Source organism: Excalfactoria chinensis, chromosome 7, assembly GCF_039878825.1.
Source record: "Excalfactoria chinensis isolate bCotChi1 chromosome 7, bCotChi1.hap2, whole genome shotgun sequence".
In the NCBI taxonomy this organism is placed as follows: Eukaryota; Metazoa; Chordata; class Aves; order Galliformes; family Phasianidae; genus Excalfactoria; species Excalfactoria chinensis.
In genome coordinates this window covers 5,686,546-5,703,241 of record NC_092831.1, presented here as the reverse complement: position 1 = coordinate 5,703,241, position 16,696 = coordinate 5,686,546, and the positions used below count along the sequence as shown (strand labels likewise).

The following is a 16,696-nucleotide window of genomic DNA, read 5'->3' as shown; positions in this document are numbered from 1 at the left end:
GAGATATATATAGAGATATATATAGAGATATATATAGAGATATATATAGAGATATATATAGAGATATATAGAGATATATAGAGATATATATAGAGATATATATAGAGATATATATAGAGATATATATATAGCACCACCTGCTGCTAATTTTTTAGTACAGCAGCATTAACTCCAGAAAAATCTCTCTCCTCTGTATGATGCACACAAAATAGTAGGGAAAAAGGAAGTAGAAGGAAAACCACTTCCTCTTTAATATAAGAGAGCAGAGGAAAGAAAGAGCATACAATGAAGAACAAATATCTCCCTATCCTTATTTTCAGGGTGAGTTATTAACAATATAGAAACTTGTTGCTGCAGGTGGGCAGTTGTTTTTAATAAAATGTAGCTTTAACCAAGATGTGGTTGATGGGAAAGAAGGTAGCAGAGAAATGTTACCGCAAATAGTGCCCAATGATAGCACACTACAGCTTGCAATATTTATGAATCTTTTAATGCCATAAATAAAACATCCATGTTTAAAGGTATGCTTAGTCAGACTAAGGCACATTTGGAATGCAATGATTGGCTTCTAACAGACAGCAAAGAGAAGCAGAAATCCAGGTCCCTTATAGAAGAACCTACGACTCTTTATCAAAGTTGTAAGGAATCTGGGCTTCAATCTAGTAATCTAAAAGACAGTTTTTATATTGGATTTGTTTCATGTTATTTATATTCAAATTATCCAAATTCTCATTTGGAAACTATCACTTTTCTTTCCCCCTTTTCATAATTAGCAGCTAAACCACCATATCAAAATACTAGAGGATCATGCAACCGAAGTACAAAGCAACTCCTAAGTCTCCACATTTGATTTCTACCAGAAATACATACAAAGTAAATCTTGCTCAGAATTGGCACTGATATGACAGGGAGTTTCCACAAGTCTCTGTTAGGCCTCCATTGTCACAAATAGCTCAACCAATTCCTCAGTTCCCTTCTTTGCTTCATACATCATTCCTAGCTCTATCTCTTCAGTTTATGGGCTTTTTAAAGCTCAGGAGAAACTGGCTCTAAGAGAGCTGGCAGCAGAAAAAAATAGTATAACTAACTTCCAAGTATTATATCAGACAACAATACAGCACCTATACGATTTGCTTAATGGTTGTAAAACAAGAAGGCTGATTGAGTCACTAATTAAAATGAGTTCAGGTTCAGAAGATTAATACATTGAAGTAAGCAAGCATTCAATTCAGTTGGCTCAAATTGAAATTGCAGTAAAAATTACTTAGGACTGTGTATAAATTACTAATCAAATACAAACAAAAGGAATTCCAAACTCCGTGTGTAAGTATCACCTTCAGCACAACCCTAGGAATTCCTGATGGAGAAATCCTGCACTAACACGTGGAAGGCTGTTAACTGGACACACCATGGAAAGGAGGGAGATAATCCCCATTTTCAGCAGGATGGTGTTCTGGAAGAAGAGACTAAGGTGTAAATCCCAGGGGGTACATTTTAAAAGGTATGTTACAGCACATAACTGAGACCCATATAAATTTAAGTAAAACTTTCCTATACAATTATCTGTAAACAAATTTACTCATGGTCTTTTAAAAATCCCTCACAAACGATGGTGCTGTTCAAATCACTTACGAGTCAAGACATTCCTCTAGCTGGGAGGGTTTTGCCATCCTGACCTAAAAGCCTTGCTTTGGGCTCAACTATTTCAAATGTTCTGTTCTATACATGCAACAGGAGCATGCTCAGCTTTATGGTATCTAAAAAGAAAAAGAAGTAATCTGTTGTCATTATCTGTTACTGGCACTTAAATACTTCCTAAAACAGGTTCTGTCATCCAAGAAATTTAATCTTAGTTAAGATACAAAGGGTTTAGATCACTAATTATTCAGTCTCAAAGCACAGTGATAGAAAATAACAATCCCACATACTAATAACAAATCCACCCCCAAACATTTAATGGCCTTTTATTTATGTTAATAAGAAAAACAATAAAAGCCCATAGCATAAAAAGTCTACTAAATACAATAAAACAATAATGAATATAAGAAAATTCCTCTCATTTAAAACAGAAGTGCCTACTTCACTTGACACTAAAAAGAGTTACTGCATGAGTCTCCTCTTCATCTGGGTGACGATGGTAAAACCCAAAAGTAATAATTCAACTAATAGATGTTATTTCTTCTAAAACTTCCAGGTATGTTCAGTGTGTATGACCAACCACACATCACTAATTGCATATTGGTGCATCCCAAAGTAAAGCATTGATACAACTTTGTCAGCTATTCAGCAACCACTGCAAGAATGCAGAAAGAATGCATTTTCCAACATGTCACCAGTCAGTTTTACAGCCCAGTTCTCAACCCTTAGTCCTCCAGCATATAGTTGGGGTTGACAACCAGATATGGGTCTTCATCAAAAGTCTCCTCTTCTTTGGAACCCCTCAGGCCTGACTGGGACAGTTCGATCAGAATGTGGTCCTGCAAGAGAGGAAAAAAAGGTATTCCACCAAGAACAGAAAGGCCTTTTTGTCCTTTTTAAAAAGACATCCCCTTTTTCTACCAGCACCTCTTACTGATGAATTATTTAACACTTCTACCTTGAATTCATTCTTCAACAAGTTCCTAAGTCCAATAATTACCCCTATGTAGCTTGGTTTCTGGGAAGGCTTCAGTCTGGCATTTTCATACTTTCAAAAACAGGAAGGTTTTTTTTTTTTCTTTCAAAGATCCCAAAACGTTAAATGAGAAACTTCTTTGCTAACACACAGTTTGATCCTGAGAAGTAATAATTCCTACTTCAGAGCTCTGTATTATGTAGGACACAATAACTAAGATGCTCTGTTTGTATTTCTGCACGGTACTGCGACCAAAACTAAAGAAATACAGAAAAACAGCACCTACACATCTGTATATTCATGTCTATATGTTAACAGCAGAAAATAAAACAGCACTTTGAACTCTTATTAACACACACCTCTAATTATTTCAGTGTTTTGTCTGCAACTATTTTTAACGAATATTAAACAAGAAAGGTGCTTATACTGCATCAGTCAGGGACATGAAAGCACAAAACATTTCTCATATTAGGAAATTCTGCTAAAAAGGAATTGCTGCAATATATCTTAAAACCTTTTTTCTCTGCGCACACATCTTTATACATACATAACGTGTAAGTCGGTGAATGACTTTCTCAATGATCTTCTTTTTGTTTATTAGCTCTTCTTCCGATTCAATTTCAGATTCAATTTCCTTCAGATACCAATTAATAAGTTCACTTTTCTTTAATGATGAATCATCCTCTTCTGCAAATATAATAAAATCATATTTTTAAAAAATCTAATTACAATACCATTCCACATAATTAGTGGAATTCTTACATAACAACAGTAAGATATCTCTCAAATTATAGAAGGATTTCTGTGTTAACAGTTATAACGCTGAAAGGATAAACACACAACAGCCTGTCAGGCCCCCTTGCTGTTCTTAAAACATGTTTTGTACAGAAGACTGCTGTATCATGGTTTAATTCGAGATAGTTAGATTGAGAACTTAATCTTCCAGTTCTATACATCCATGTGGTTCACAAATTACATGAGCAGCCTAGCAAACGCATCAGGCTGAAGCTTCAAGAACAAGCAGACATAAGGACTTGTAGCACCTTCCTCTGAGTAAGGACGAAAGATCACCATCATACAAAGATTAAGATTCCATCCTTCCCTCGTAAATGTCAGGTGCACTTGTTTCAGTAAAGAGACAATTCACACATGGTGATGCTACTCAGTCTGCCAACTTCTAAACAGATTCTTACCTTCTTCTGCTTTTCTGAGGTGCAACACGAGAAGATTAGAAATTCGTCGGTACTCAGAGAAGCCCAGCCTAAGAGAAGCTTTGGGTGCTGCATCCTTGCTCACATCCTCAGAATGGCCACCTATCCCGTTCACAAGACCATTGACCCCAGCAGGAGCTTCTGCTTCACCTGTTCGGACACATGACCAAGTTTTACTTCATAACACCCTTTAACTGTTAATCATATGAATCACTAAACAGTGTTGCACTGACCAGTCAGGCAAGTGGAGCCCACAGGGAGGCTAAAGTAGTAAGAGTTAAGGAGCTAAGATTCCTAGACCTTGTGAGAATAAAAATAGGTGGGAAATTGAAGAGCAGCATACACACTAACAAGGTAAGCTACAAGAACTGGAGGTACGTTTCCCCTTGGAAAAAGCTCTCTACAAATATTTTACCATTGACTCCATCCTGGTCTTCTTGGTACTCCATTTCCTGCTCATCATCTTGGTCCAGATTGATATCAGGTGTCTCAACTCTAATGATGGATTTATTTAAAAGCCTGAAAGCTTCCTTCACGTGTTTTGGATGAACCTGGGGAACATTTTTAAAAATACACATTAAACAGGCATAATGGCTCTTCCTCTATTCAAGGTTTGTTTCCCTGGTAGCTCCAGAAATTCACCCTGATTGTGATAGTCCTTTTACACATCTCACTTAATTAACCATAAGCAGTAAAGACCTCACAAGTTAAATTACATCCTACTACAAGTATTCTGCATTCACACAAAGTTATGGAAGAAATAAGCAGCCTGATGGAACTTTTCAGGCTTTGGCTAACATGTGGAGAAAACAAATTCTAGTTCATTTCAAAGAAAGATCAGCAGAGCGTGAAACATGAAAGATTAACACAAAGACTATGAAAAAAAGTTGTAATTAATGAGATTCTCCTATGGAATCGAAGAGCAAAAAACAGAAACCTTTTCTAGTTGAACCATACTAAAAACAGTCTGTTTCTTTCTAAGTTGAAGTTAATTAAAAAGAACCTGATGGATGACCTTCATATACAACCAGTGAGTAGGTCCAGAACTCTCACAACATTTACATCAACTTCCCTCAAAAGCCCAGTACCTCATCACAGCAGTGCATACGGGCCATGGCTTCAGACAAGCGAATCATGCTTTCCAGCTGCCGCACTGTGATTCTCCAGGATGACTTTGTCACCCCAGAGCTGTCACGCTGCCGAAGGCGTTTATACTGCTCCACTATGAAGTCCTCAGATTCTTTAGATATCTTTGTGAGATAAGATGGTAAGACAGTTTGCCATGTTAAAGCATTACAGTTTATGCTTCTTCAATTTGTTCTTAAGACTTCTGTCCTAGCTACGGCTTTTCTCCAAAATATTCTATTTTATCACACGCACCACACATAAATAGAATGACAATCACATTAGAATTATATTGCAATAGGAACTACAGCAACAGTTATAAGTCCTTTGATTATGCATATATCAGATATGTTAGAGCAGATTTTTAATCAATTCTTTTCCACTGACTTGCCTCTAGGCACCATTCATGCTTGTCTCTACGAGACTGTTCTGTCTGTTCACCCTTCATTCTGCATACAAAGCACTAACGCTGACTACATCTTTGCATATGCTTTTTAACTTTACTCTATCTGCACATACACAGATTCATCAAGAAAACAAACTACCCTCCAACCAGAAATGAAAAGGAACTTTGTAAAACTCAATAAAGGAGCTTTCTCATAATATCTTTGTTATAGAAGAAAGCGGAATTACCTTCGGTTTAAACTGTCTTGCAAACAGCAGGTACCTTCTAATATCATCTAATGAATAGACACGATCAACAGATTCTTCTACTCTGGCATGCAGATCCACTATGCGTCTGGCAATGGCGTAATCTGTGACCTGGGATATTAGTGCACTGTTAGATCTCTTTCACAGCAGCAGCCAAATATCAAAACAACGGCTATATTCTTCCTCCCATCCCCTTCCCTCACACTCCTCATGGCTGAGCCAGTCTTTCCAGAAAAAACACACTCTGCCAAAAGACCCAGAAGAACGCCCTGCAGATTTATAACAGAAGAAAACAGCTGAGAATGGATGAAAAGCAGCTTCAGGATTTACAACCTCTTGGCATTCTCCTGGGTTATAAGTTACCCATACAACAGGCAGAAAGCAGCACTTTGCAGTGTGGGAACGGCTTGCTTTCTTTATAGCCTACTCTATTTATTTCAATAGTCTCTTCTTAATTACATCATTGCCCTGAGCAAAACAGTGGAAAGAATAGTACTGAACCAACATTAATCTCCGTATCCTTTATGTTCCCAAGGTAAATGCCACACAGACAGGTGATAGCCATCTTAACCCTAGTGACTAGCAGTTTGTAAAAATGGCTATTGATGTTATGTTTGCAGGTCAAATCACCATAAGATGAAAAGGCAGCATCCTTGTATTGAGCAGAGTATGTTCAAATGGCATTTGCCAGCTTTTAGCTTTACAAAAAAGAAAAGCAGAAGCAAGAGGCTCTCACAAGACCAGCTTCACCTAAAACTGCAGAAGGCCACAGAGATGGGCAAGAGGTCAGGAGCACAATATGTACAAGGGAGCTGTCTGTTTATAGATGCAATGAAAGTAAATTGTTTTTGGAGGTACCAAACGTCAAGAAAAGAAACAACTGACACAAACTGAAATTATGATTAGATATAACCCACACTTTAAGAAACAACAAAACCTCACACTGCAGTTGTCCAACATAGCCATAGTATCCTAAAGAGGCTGCAGAATGCTCAGAATTCATCAGGTCAAGGTCTTGACCACCCGCTCTTCAGCAACGTGCTCTGAGCAAGATATTAGACTAGAGAACTCCAAAGGGCTTTTTTGATATCAGTTACTTTACAATTGCTCAAAGTTACCTCATTACATTCATCCACAAGGATGAAGAAGAGATCAAACCGAGACATGATGGGAGCTGACAAGTTTATATTCTGTTTCAATGACTTAGATCTGTCATAGCGCCCACCAACTGGGTTTGCTGCAGCCAAAATGGAGGTCCTGGCATTCAGGGTAGCCTGACAAGGAAAGAAAAAAGACATGAGTCCATAACTCTGTGACCACTACTGAACCAACTCACTGTAATTTGAAGAGATCAGTGTAACAATTCCTAGTGAATTTAATTAGCTTGTTACAACCAAAGTTCTTCAGAAGAGTCCAAACTCTTCTAACCAATCCTTCCCAACCAGCTCCAACATTGTATCATCCTGCCTTGATACACGGTATAATGAATCAGTATTTTAACATCATCACACACCTTCCAACAATAACTGAACTTATAAACCCTTAAAACTGCTATTCAAATCACCCCGCTTTCAAGTAGTACATACCTACGAATAACGCTACAAGCAAACAAATCTATACCATTTTAGGGTTATTCCAAGGGTTGGGATTTTCCCATACTAGTTCCCATTTTCTCTTTCCTTCTCGCTACCACCTCTTTCCTCCTTTCAGTGCGATTTCTGATTCTTTAAGAGCACAAGGCCCAGATCAGCGTGTACCACACACACCAGGGCAGTCTTGTAGGATACACAGCCAAAAGAATAGCACAAAGTACCTTCACTCCAGCTTTAGTAATGGATATAGTCTGCTGCTCCATTGCTTCGTGAATGGCAACCTGATCCCGCATGTCCATTTTGTCAAATTCATCAATGCAACAAACACCCTGCAGTGGAGAATAAAAAATATGTGGCTCATTTAAAAAAATCTTTTGAAACAAAAGAATCTTTGAGGCAGTTTGGGGCCTTTTGTCATTAATTACAACAATTCCAAGGACGCGGAAACCTCTCCGGTTTCTGGACTCACATTATCTGCCAACATCAGTGCTCCAGCTTCAATGACAAATTCATGCGACTCTTCGTCTTTTACAACAGCTGCTGTTAGACCAGCAGCACTGGAGGCTTTCCCACTGGTGTATACAGCACGAGGACTGAACTCATCCACATGCCTACGGAGAAAAATAACAGTGAGGAATTACATTGCACAAACTTGAACAGACAGACCAGAACCTGCAGAAATAAGGTAACTTTCAGGAATCATTGCTTTCAACTTCTAAGGCCAGGATTCATCCCTTCCTTCAGGAGCAACTGACACTTCGGTAGGTCCTTCTATCTCTAATTGAGCAAACCTTGGGAACTAATCCTTATCTAACTACAGTCTGGTTATACCAGCAGAAAAAGCAAACCAGACCTCCTCCCACAAGTTTTCTTCTGACTTCACAAGCCAACACAGCTCCTCACAGGTCAGTCAGGTAAATGTCAGTCACCACAAAAGAGCACAGGGCTACACAGCAGGAAGCAGCTAGACAGACCACAGGCAGCCTGAAGCAGCTGTGCTGCCTGCAGGCAGCTTAAAGCAACTTTTGGTGTCTCCATATTTCTGATGCAGTGTTTGCTGCAGGGACCTGAGCCTCATGGAGACTGATGCAGTGGTAATGAGTGTCATTAACAAAATAAAACCATATTAAATAGAATTGCAATTAAAAAAAAAAAGATTATAGTTTAAGATGTAGCATTATAGACATGATTATTTTGTAATTACTGTTCAGATTTAATAGCTCTCTAGCTGAAGAAAGTGATGGGACCCACCAACTCAGACTGAGCTAAAACAAGTGAGGAAAAAGAAAATCAAAATTTAATCTAGCATTTTAAGATGTGCTATTTTATGTGGGTTTTAGTATTCAGTGACTTTCAAAGACATAGAATAAACCATGTTTTCATAATTATCTAAACAACAACAAAAACAAACTCATTACTTAACTACTTGTAATTACCATAGGGACAAGTTACATTTGCTTCAGCCCTATTCAACTAACTGTCCAAACAACTCCTGGAAATCTTTCTCAACTCTTATACTTCCCTCTCCTCTGTTTAATGTAGAAGCACAGTACACATTTACAGCTCTGAACAATATTTAAGCATTGAGTTTTATAGAGATTCTTACTTTAGAAATTGACTCTTGGCCGTACTCGGATCACCAACAACACAAACATTGATGTCCCCACGCAGTGAAGTGCCCTCTGAGGTGGTCTTAGGAACTCCTCCAAAAAGCATCAGCAGGACGCCACGTTTCACTTCATCATTACCTGCCCCAGAAAAAACACCCAGCTAAAAATCCACATGCAGCTTTACATTTTTTCCTATTCTAAGGAAACTTCAAAACACTTGGGCACACCCACCCAGAGTTTACCTGTTTCCTAAACTTCCACTAAAACCGCATTTACAAACTCGATACAGTTTCAGGGAAGAATGGCTCCGAAGGCAGCTGAATTCCTTGTGCTACCACAGCTCAGAACATGGACAAAACTCCACCGATCAAACTTCTCAGACACGAGTCCTCAAACAAGTTCTGAGCCAGAAGCAGTGGCAAACACACATGGACATACATCTACGTATGTCAGTATACAGATTAGGAACTTCTCCATCTTTTGAAGAGGGCAAATATAAAGAGCAAAATTTGATAGTAAATACACCGATAGTAAAACCAATCGTTCTGACTATGCAGTCATGCAGGCCTTAATGATTTTATATAAATCTGCCGGAATTTGTTTCTCTGTTTTCTAGCATAACCAGTTCTGGAAGGGAACGTTTGAGATAGGTGGTATTGAGCTTTCCAGAATTCCCCAAGTGGTACACAAATACCAAAAAGTAGTAATATTTCACAACTGAAATCTCTGAAGCTACAAGTGGAGTCTCACCATGGATAGTGGGGAAGAGGCTGGTGCACAGATTATGATAGAGATTTTTATCTTGGCTCATTTCAAACACCTTTTCCCACTCTTTTACCGTCATTTGGTTTTTAATGCTTTCTGCAGTCTGTTCTTCATCTCGAAGCTCTTTTCCGCCAAACTAAACAAGGGAAATTCAAAAGAATAAAAATAAAACCATGACAAACACGATCACTACTGAATGCAAATACTGCACACAAGAGCTTACACAAACTTGCCCTCTAAAGTGGGTAGAACACATTTATGAAGACTGATCTTAGGCTAAGGAAGCTCATCATCTTATACTTTTAAAAAACCAAGAAGCACAAAAACAATACAGCCAGCTCCAAATGGAGTCTAAGCTCAGTCCGTGGACAAAAAGACAGGAGATGCTTGTTCATTCAGAAAGTAAAAATACAGCAAAATACTAAAACTTGCCTTTTTATGTGTCCTTCATTAACCAGAACTTAAAAGATCTTTATTCACTCTGGAATGATGCTTCTACATCCACAACATTGTGTAATGCACATGAGCTTGGTACACATGCATATTTAAAGCTCTGTACATCCTCACCCTCTAGTTTGAGGTGAGAACGCAAAGCAGAAATAATCAATAACGTTCTATACACTCACCCGTGGATTTGTTGGTGCAACATAACAGGCTAAAAAGACCAGTTTGTAGGACAGTTCTCTGACTCCAAGGGCACGAAGTCCTCGGATTCCTTCAGCTTCATAGCCCTCTGTCCCACTAACCCGTGAGCCAGTTTCTGCACGTACTCCTGCCATGAGAATAAGAGTCAGAACAGCTGCAAGCAGAACAAGCTGCGTGGCATCGAGGTGATGAGCAGTTCCAACAAACCTGGTGTTGACAGCTGAGCCACATCAGGCACAACAATCAGTGACCCTGTGAAGTCACATTTGTCACCTGCCTGAGCAGATTCTACTGCTTCTGCACGCAAGATCACTTCCACGCTTCGAGGAATGCTGCCTCGGGGCAACTCGGCCTGAGTCTCTTGAATGCGAACCTGAAGAGGTACAGAACATTAATGCACTCAGATGTCATCAAATCTGGAACTGCTTTGAAAGCTAAGCTGCTAACAAATGCAGTAGGTAGCATCTGCTTGCAACCATCTGACTGTGTGATGAATTGGGTGTCTTGGAGAAGCTTAAGAGGATTCACAGGAGCCGCAGTGCCAAATCTCAAGTCAAGGAAAAGCGCTCAGGCCACTTAGATTCTACTCAATGTGACAATGTGCTGAGGATCTGGCAGAGTAAATCCATGTGAAAGAGTAAAACACTGCAGATACAAAAAAGACACTTCTTTTCATACTTACATGAAGCAATTATGAGTGACACATGTGTGACAGGAGACTGACAAAGGCTTGAATATGTGGGTTTTCAGTGGCTTGCTTATGTAATAAATATGCAATAAAACTCTTTAGATTCTATTCATAACTTCCCATACTTAATCATAATTCTTCAAAGAAAGAAAAAAACAATTTGCAGAAACTCCTGTGCCTTTTCTCGAGGACTTTTCTTGACGTTGACACAACCAAAATCAACAGTCTCCAACATGCAACAGCAGCAGCAACACCTTTCAAACACCACAAGAACATCACCTCGCCATTTGTCATCCCCGTCCCCCCCATTCAACTTCACCGCTGTACCTTTTGGAAGTCAACAAATCTTGATTTGTTTGTGTCCAGCAGGAATCTCCTTCTGTTGGCACAGACTGGGTTTCTGCAGATGTTTGGCTGTGTATACTTAAATTGCTGTTCCACGTCCTTAATCACTGTCTGGCAGTCCAGGCAGAGGAAGGTTCCACTGACAAGCTCTGGATGAACTGGGTGGGTACGCACCACCTGCCCACTGATACGCATCAGGGAGCCAATTTTGGCAGATGTTAGTTCTCGAATCCTGTGTAGAACAGAAATTAATTCCAGATTAAATTCCTAGTCCAGCTGACATTTTAGGCCCAGAGTACTCAAGTAGGAGCAGCTCACTTTGTAACAAAACAACAATTGCAACAGGCAAATGAAACAAGGTAAAGAAAAACAACTTCCCATTTTGTCATTTTACATACTTGTAGATTAACATTAATTACACCATTGGCACTTCAAAAGCGACACGTTATGTCAGATTTTAAAATACAAAAGTTTACTCAGTTTGTCAGTATCTGCAGTCACTTTCAGTCCAGCATGATTCACAAATGAAAAACGGTTTCATAAAATCATGCAACTTCTTCACTATTGAATGGGCAAAGTGCACCTTTTATGCTGTATAATGAGAACATTTTCAGTACCTTTTGACATCTTTTCCCAGTGGTGAGAATATACGAGTTTCTAGGATTAATAATCATCTTACTTGTGCCTGGTGGGCAGATCCTGAAATGCGACATAGAAGTCCTTGTTTGCAGGAATGTTTCCATGGTCTCTAGCAAAAGTCCTTACTGCTCGGCAAAGATAAGGATAAACCCTGAAATAAAGAAAAGAAGTTCGATTTCCATAGAAGATTTCAAAATGCCCTTTTCACTTTAGACTACATCACAGGCTTGTATCATATATTTGCAGGTTCTGGCCTTACAACCACACTATGAAAAACACACAAAAGCTGATCTAAATACGCCAGCAATGAGATTGCTGTGTGATAACTACATTTGTTAATTGTATGAGAAAAGATTTTTGAGGCCTCATTTTTCTCCTTATATTCAAAAGCAGAACCTCAAAATAAAGCCACTGGGTCAATAGAATATTTTCAGAGCAATAAGCTCCAGAGCTGCATTCTCATTCCGATCATCTATTTCTTTATCAGAGTAAATACAACCTCGTATGCTTTACCTGTAAAATTCCTCCTGAACGGTGGTAGAGAGCTGCTGATTGAACTGCTCCAAATCCACAAAGCTCACAGTCAGTGTGTTACGCTCCGGCCGGATCAGCTCCTCAGCATCGCGCAGGTATTTGACCTCCCCATCGCTGTTCTGGAATCTGAAAGCAAGCCAGGGAAATGAGTGACAGTAATAGATCAGATAGCAACCAAAAGCTTCTGGATTCAAGAGAGAAGAAAACAGTGGCACTCCCCATCCCCTCACAGGCATCTCTCCCAGCAATATTTTCTCCCAAGCAACAAGCCATAAGACAAGAGGAAACAGCCTCACACTGCAGCGGGGGTTTAGGTTGGATTATAAAAACTCTTTTTTTTATTGCAAGGGTTGTGCAGCATTAAAACAGACCGCCCGGGAAACACTTGAGTCACGTCCGTGGAGGTATTTAAGAACAGCAAAGAGATGGTGTTTAAAGACACGGATTAGCAGTAGACTTGGCAGCAAGAGGTTAATGAGTACACCTGACCTCAGGAACCCTCCCTCAGCACCACGCCAAGGTTCGCTGCTGAAGGAGCCCACGAAGGCGGCCTCCACGCTTCGAAAACAAGGCCCAGAGCGGCCTCGCGACGTTACCACAACAGAACCGCGCTTCCTTCCGCGGGCGGAACGCTGGGCACAAAGCACCTCAGAGCTGGGCCCGAGCTTCTCTGACGGGAAGACCCTGACGGGACGGACCCCCAACCCCGCAGCCCGGCCGCACTCACTCCTCGAGGAAGTCCTGGAACAGCTTCTGGCACTTCTCGGCCACCTCATCGCGCAGCTGCTGATGCTGCTGTGCCGCACCCGCGCCGCCGGCCGCCACCGCCAGATCCATGGCTCTCGCTGCCGCCCCGCTCCCGGCCGTCGCCCCGCCCGCCAACCTTCGCGCCGCAGCCGCGCCGACCAATGGGCGCCCGAGATCTCGCAGAGCCCCGCCCCCCCGCCCCGCTTTTCCTCTTCCCTCTCGGGCGTTTTCGCGCCAAAAGCGAGCGGCTCGTCACGGCTGCGGGCGGAGCTGCTGCGCCATGCCGTGTGCGCATGCGCCTGAGGCTGCGCTGTGAGCGGAGCTTTGAGCGGCCCTAACAGCGCGGGGAGCCGGCCCGGGGTGCGCGAGGCCGGCGGGTGCCACCCCATGGCGGCACGGGTGGTTCGTTTCTATTCTGAAACACCTTAAAGGCTCTAAAAGATAGAAATCTAGTAGCAGGAGCTTCCTGCAAGCGTTACTGCGCCTTGTGGTGCTCCTGCTTGTAGTGCGCAGTCCTAATTGCAGAACGGTAAAAGCGATTCACTGCAACATTTTCTTTTTGAAGATTTGCAGTGAATATTTGAAATGGAGTCTTTGCACCGTGCTCCAGTGCTTAGAATGAAGGAGAAATAAACCTAAGCTGGTGTTTTATAGTCCAGGATAAGCAACTTGGGTTGTTTCATTGCATAGGTACAATGCGCTTGTTCATCATCAGGTTGCACTCAGCGTAGGCAGCGCTGTCAAAAAAGTAATTAAAGTGATTAAGAAGTACTTCTCCATTAACATCCCTGCTGCTTCTAAAAGCTTGCAATGAAGTGAAGCTCAGCATTCAGAGGTGGTGGTGGGCAGCAGGATCCGAAAACCAGCTCTGTTGGCACCAGCAATGACAGGGCAGCACTTGGCTGAAGCCAGCTGGTGTGCTCCCAGCCCATCTGTTCTCTTCTAGTTCTTCCTCTTTGAAAAGGCAGCCTCTTTGGAAACCATCCATAACAGGAGTCTGAAGGACTCCCCAAGTTTCATCTGGAAACTGAAAACACAAGGGGCTCAGTATCTTCCCTTGGAAAGATCCTGTGGGGGAAGCCTGTCGGTTTCATTCTATCTTCCTGTTGTTATCAGGAAAGCCTTGAGGGGCAGAGATGAGATGGTGAAATGACTGGCACAAGCAGGATGTGAATGAAGCATTTTGCCCTCTATGTAAAAAGAATAGCTGATGAAACTTAAGCACTTATCACACGAATCCAAATCAGAGAACAATCTTTCAAGCTTCAGAAGATGTATGCAAGAATATCAGTTGGTTTTGTTCCCAGACAACTGGAAAGGAACTACAAAGTGTTATTTGTAGTGAAAACATGCACGATTCGGACTGAAGATTTAAGTTCCCATAAACTAAGGGAATTGTATCTGTGCATACATCTAAGGACAGGAAGTGAGATAGTTGTTAATGCTGGATGTACTGGAGAGCATGGGACCTGAGCATGACAGATATGATATGAAATAACAAGATCATACAGGATGGAATGGGATGGAATTAATTTTCTTCAAAGCAGGTGACACAGTGCTATGCCATATACATTTGTGACCAAACACTGGAGGCTGAGAAAGATGTTAGGAGCAGAAACAAACAGGCAGTTGACCTAAACCAACCACATAACATCATACTTGGCACTAAAAAGGGAGAGGAATGAGTTTGGGGATTTGCCATATTTTGCTTGGGAACTGGCTGGGCACTGATCTGCCTCTGGAAGATGGCGAGCGTACCTTTGCATCCATTGCTTTTTTCTCTTTTACTTCTTCGCTTACTAAACAATTCTGCAATGCAAAGTTTCTTAGCTATCCTCCTTTCCTCAGTCCCATCCCACTGGGTGCATGGTGCTTAGCTGCCTCCTGGGCTGAGCCCACAACAGCAGCACTCAGCCACCAGGCATCAGTCCTGCACTTTGCTTCCACTAAACTGGCCACAGTCTTCTTTCCTGTTGGGCAGACACAGACAGCTCACTGAACACAGAGGGGTTTTCACAAGGAAGTATTTCAGTTGAACTGCAGAAACAAACTGAGGCTTTGCAGCGTTAGTTGTTAACAGATGACACCCTTAATACTTAAAATGCGCAAGAACGATTATCTGTATATCATGAAAGAAAAATAGTAATTTTAACTGATGAAAAAGCAGCAGCAATTTGGACTTCAGGTAGAACAACACTAAACTTCCTGCAATAGGTGGTGGAAATCAAGGACTATACAGGTTTTCCTATACTATGAAACCAGAACTGCTAACTATCATAACAAGATATAGTTCTGAATTACTATTTGCCGCGTTTTAACCAAGTTCTAGCAACGTGCAGCATACACCGAAGTATCCAGTTCAGGTGACAGTCCTGACAAATGCATTTTGCATTTTGATTTATGATCATAATTATTTTCAGTTGGCTGAGAAAAACTGCATGAAAGGATACGGCATACAAAGGGAAAAGAAGGGATAGGGGCCTCCCAGAGGAACTGCAGTTCTTTTGCAGCTACTGAGAATAAATCAAACTAAAATATGAGCTCAAGTAACTCTTAATAGAATTGGGATAAGCACAGTTGTTACAGTACGTGCAAAACCCGCTGCCACATCTAGAGTAATGAACATACTTGTCAGAACTCTGTTGTTTTGTTGGCATGAAATATAAGCTGCTAATTCTGTGTATTACTAGGAGGAAGCACTTCTGATGTACGTTACCAGCTCTGTAAGAACAAAAGAAATTAAGTAAAATTCATGCCAGCCAGCTTAGCTAAATAAACAATTGTTTTGAAACTTAATAAGTTTAACGTAATAAGTCTGTTGCGATAAGCTGCACTTAGCCATTTAGCTTTCTAAAATATAACTGAGCACAGGATCACATTTTAAATACAAGTAAATAATATGGGAAAGGTTCTATATTTAAATTAATTACAAAGGACTCGTAAACAAAGTTGCGCAGTATGTTATTCTTTGTATTGTGTGCCTTTTAAACCAAGTCTAACTTTTAGATTTCCAGCACTATCAAAATGACCTTTAGTATTCCTTGAATTATCACTTTATAACGGAGAGCTTGTCACAAAACAGGAAAATTAAGTCTTGTTCGATGGCAGCTGCAAAAGATGATTTGCCCTTTTGTGAATTTCTACGCAACTCCAACGCAGCCTCCCTGACTGACCTTTTTGCAGCATAACCAATATGTGACTTCTCTGACATTTAAAAAAATCAAGGTAGCAACAGAAACTGACTGCCTAAGCTATACCTCCAACTGGAAGCTTTTAACATGTAAAACACTAAACAAAAATTAAGTCAGCAATTAGAAGTGTGTATGAAAATGAGACTAACTCTACTGCAGGGCCTAAATGGTGAAGAGCATCTTCTGTTCTTTGCCATCAGCACTTACTGTTTTAAACTTGAAAAGCAACCATCAAATGGAGTACTTAGAGGAAGTTTAAGAAAGACTGGTTCCTCACAGAATGCAGGGCATACTCGTTGGGTTGGGAAGAGAAAGAGAAGTAGGCTCGTGTACCACTGC

The 16,696-nt window shown here is 40.8% G+C and overlaps 1 protein-coding gene across 1 annotated transcript; it reads right to left on the bottom strand.

The window, feature by feature from the left end:
* Window positions 1-470: 470 nt before the first annotated feature.
* MCM6 (minichromosome maintenance complex component 6) lies at window positions 471-13,287 on the bottom strand. Its single transcript, XM_072341797.1, has 17 exons — window positions 13,147-13,287; window positions 12,399-12,545; window positions 11,926-12,036; window positions 11,229-11,478; window positions 10,421-10,586; window positions 10,195-10,340; window positions 9,554-9,704; window positions 8,800-8,941; window positions 7,663-7,804; window positions 7,415-7,522; window positions 6,720-6,875; window positions 5,584-5,712; window positions 4,914-5,075; window positions 4,241-4,376; window positions 3,808-3,975; window positions 3,162-3,301; window positions 471-2,477 (listed from the first exon to the last, which is right to left on the bottom strand). Exons 1-17 carry the CDS (start codon window positions 13,254-13,256, stop codon window positions 2,364-2,366), a joined length of 2,478 nt encoding a protein of 825 aa, XP_072197898.1. The 5' UTR covers window positions 13,257-13,287; the 3' UTR covers window positions 471-2,363.
* Window positions 13,288-16,696: the final 3,409 nt, after the last annotated feature.

What these genes read in the sequence shown, in the direction of transcription:
- MCM6 (XM_072341797.1), bottom strand. Translation starts at nt 13,256, where the DNA reads ATGGATCTGGCGGTGGCGGCCGGCGGCGCGGGTGCGGCACAGCAGCAT. An exon ending in GATCTGCCCACCAGGCACAA is followed by an intron (nt 11,479 to 11,925) that starts GTAAGATGATTA and finishes TGTTCTACACAG; the next exon opens with GATTCGAGAACTAACATCTG. An exon ending in TTACTAAAGCTGGAGTGAAG is followed by an intron (nt 6,876 to 7,414) that starts GTACTTTGTGCT and finishes TTTCCTTGTCAG; the next exon opens with GCTACCCTGAATGCCAGGAC.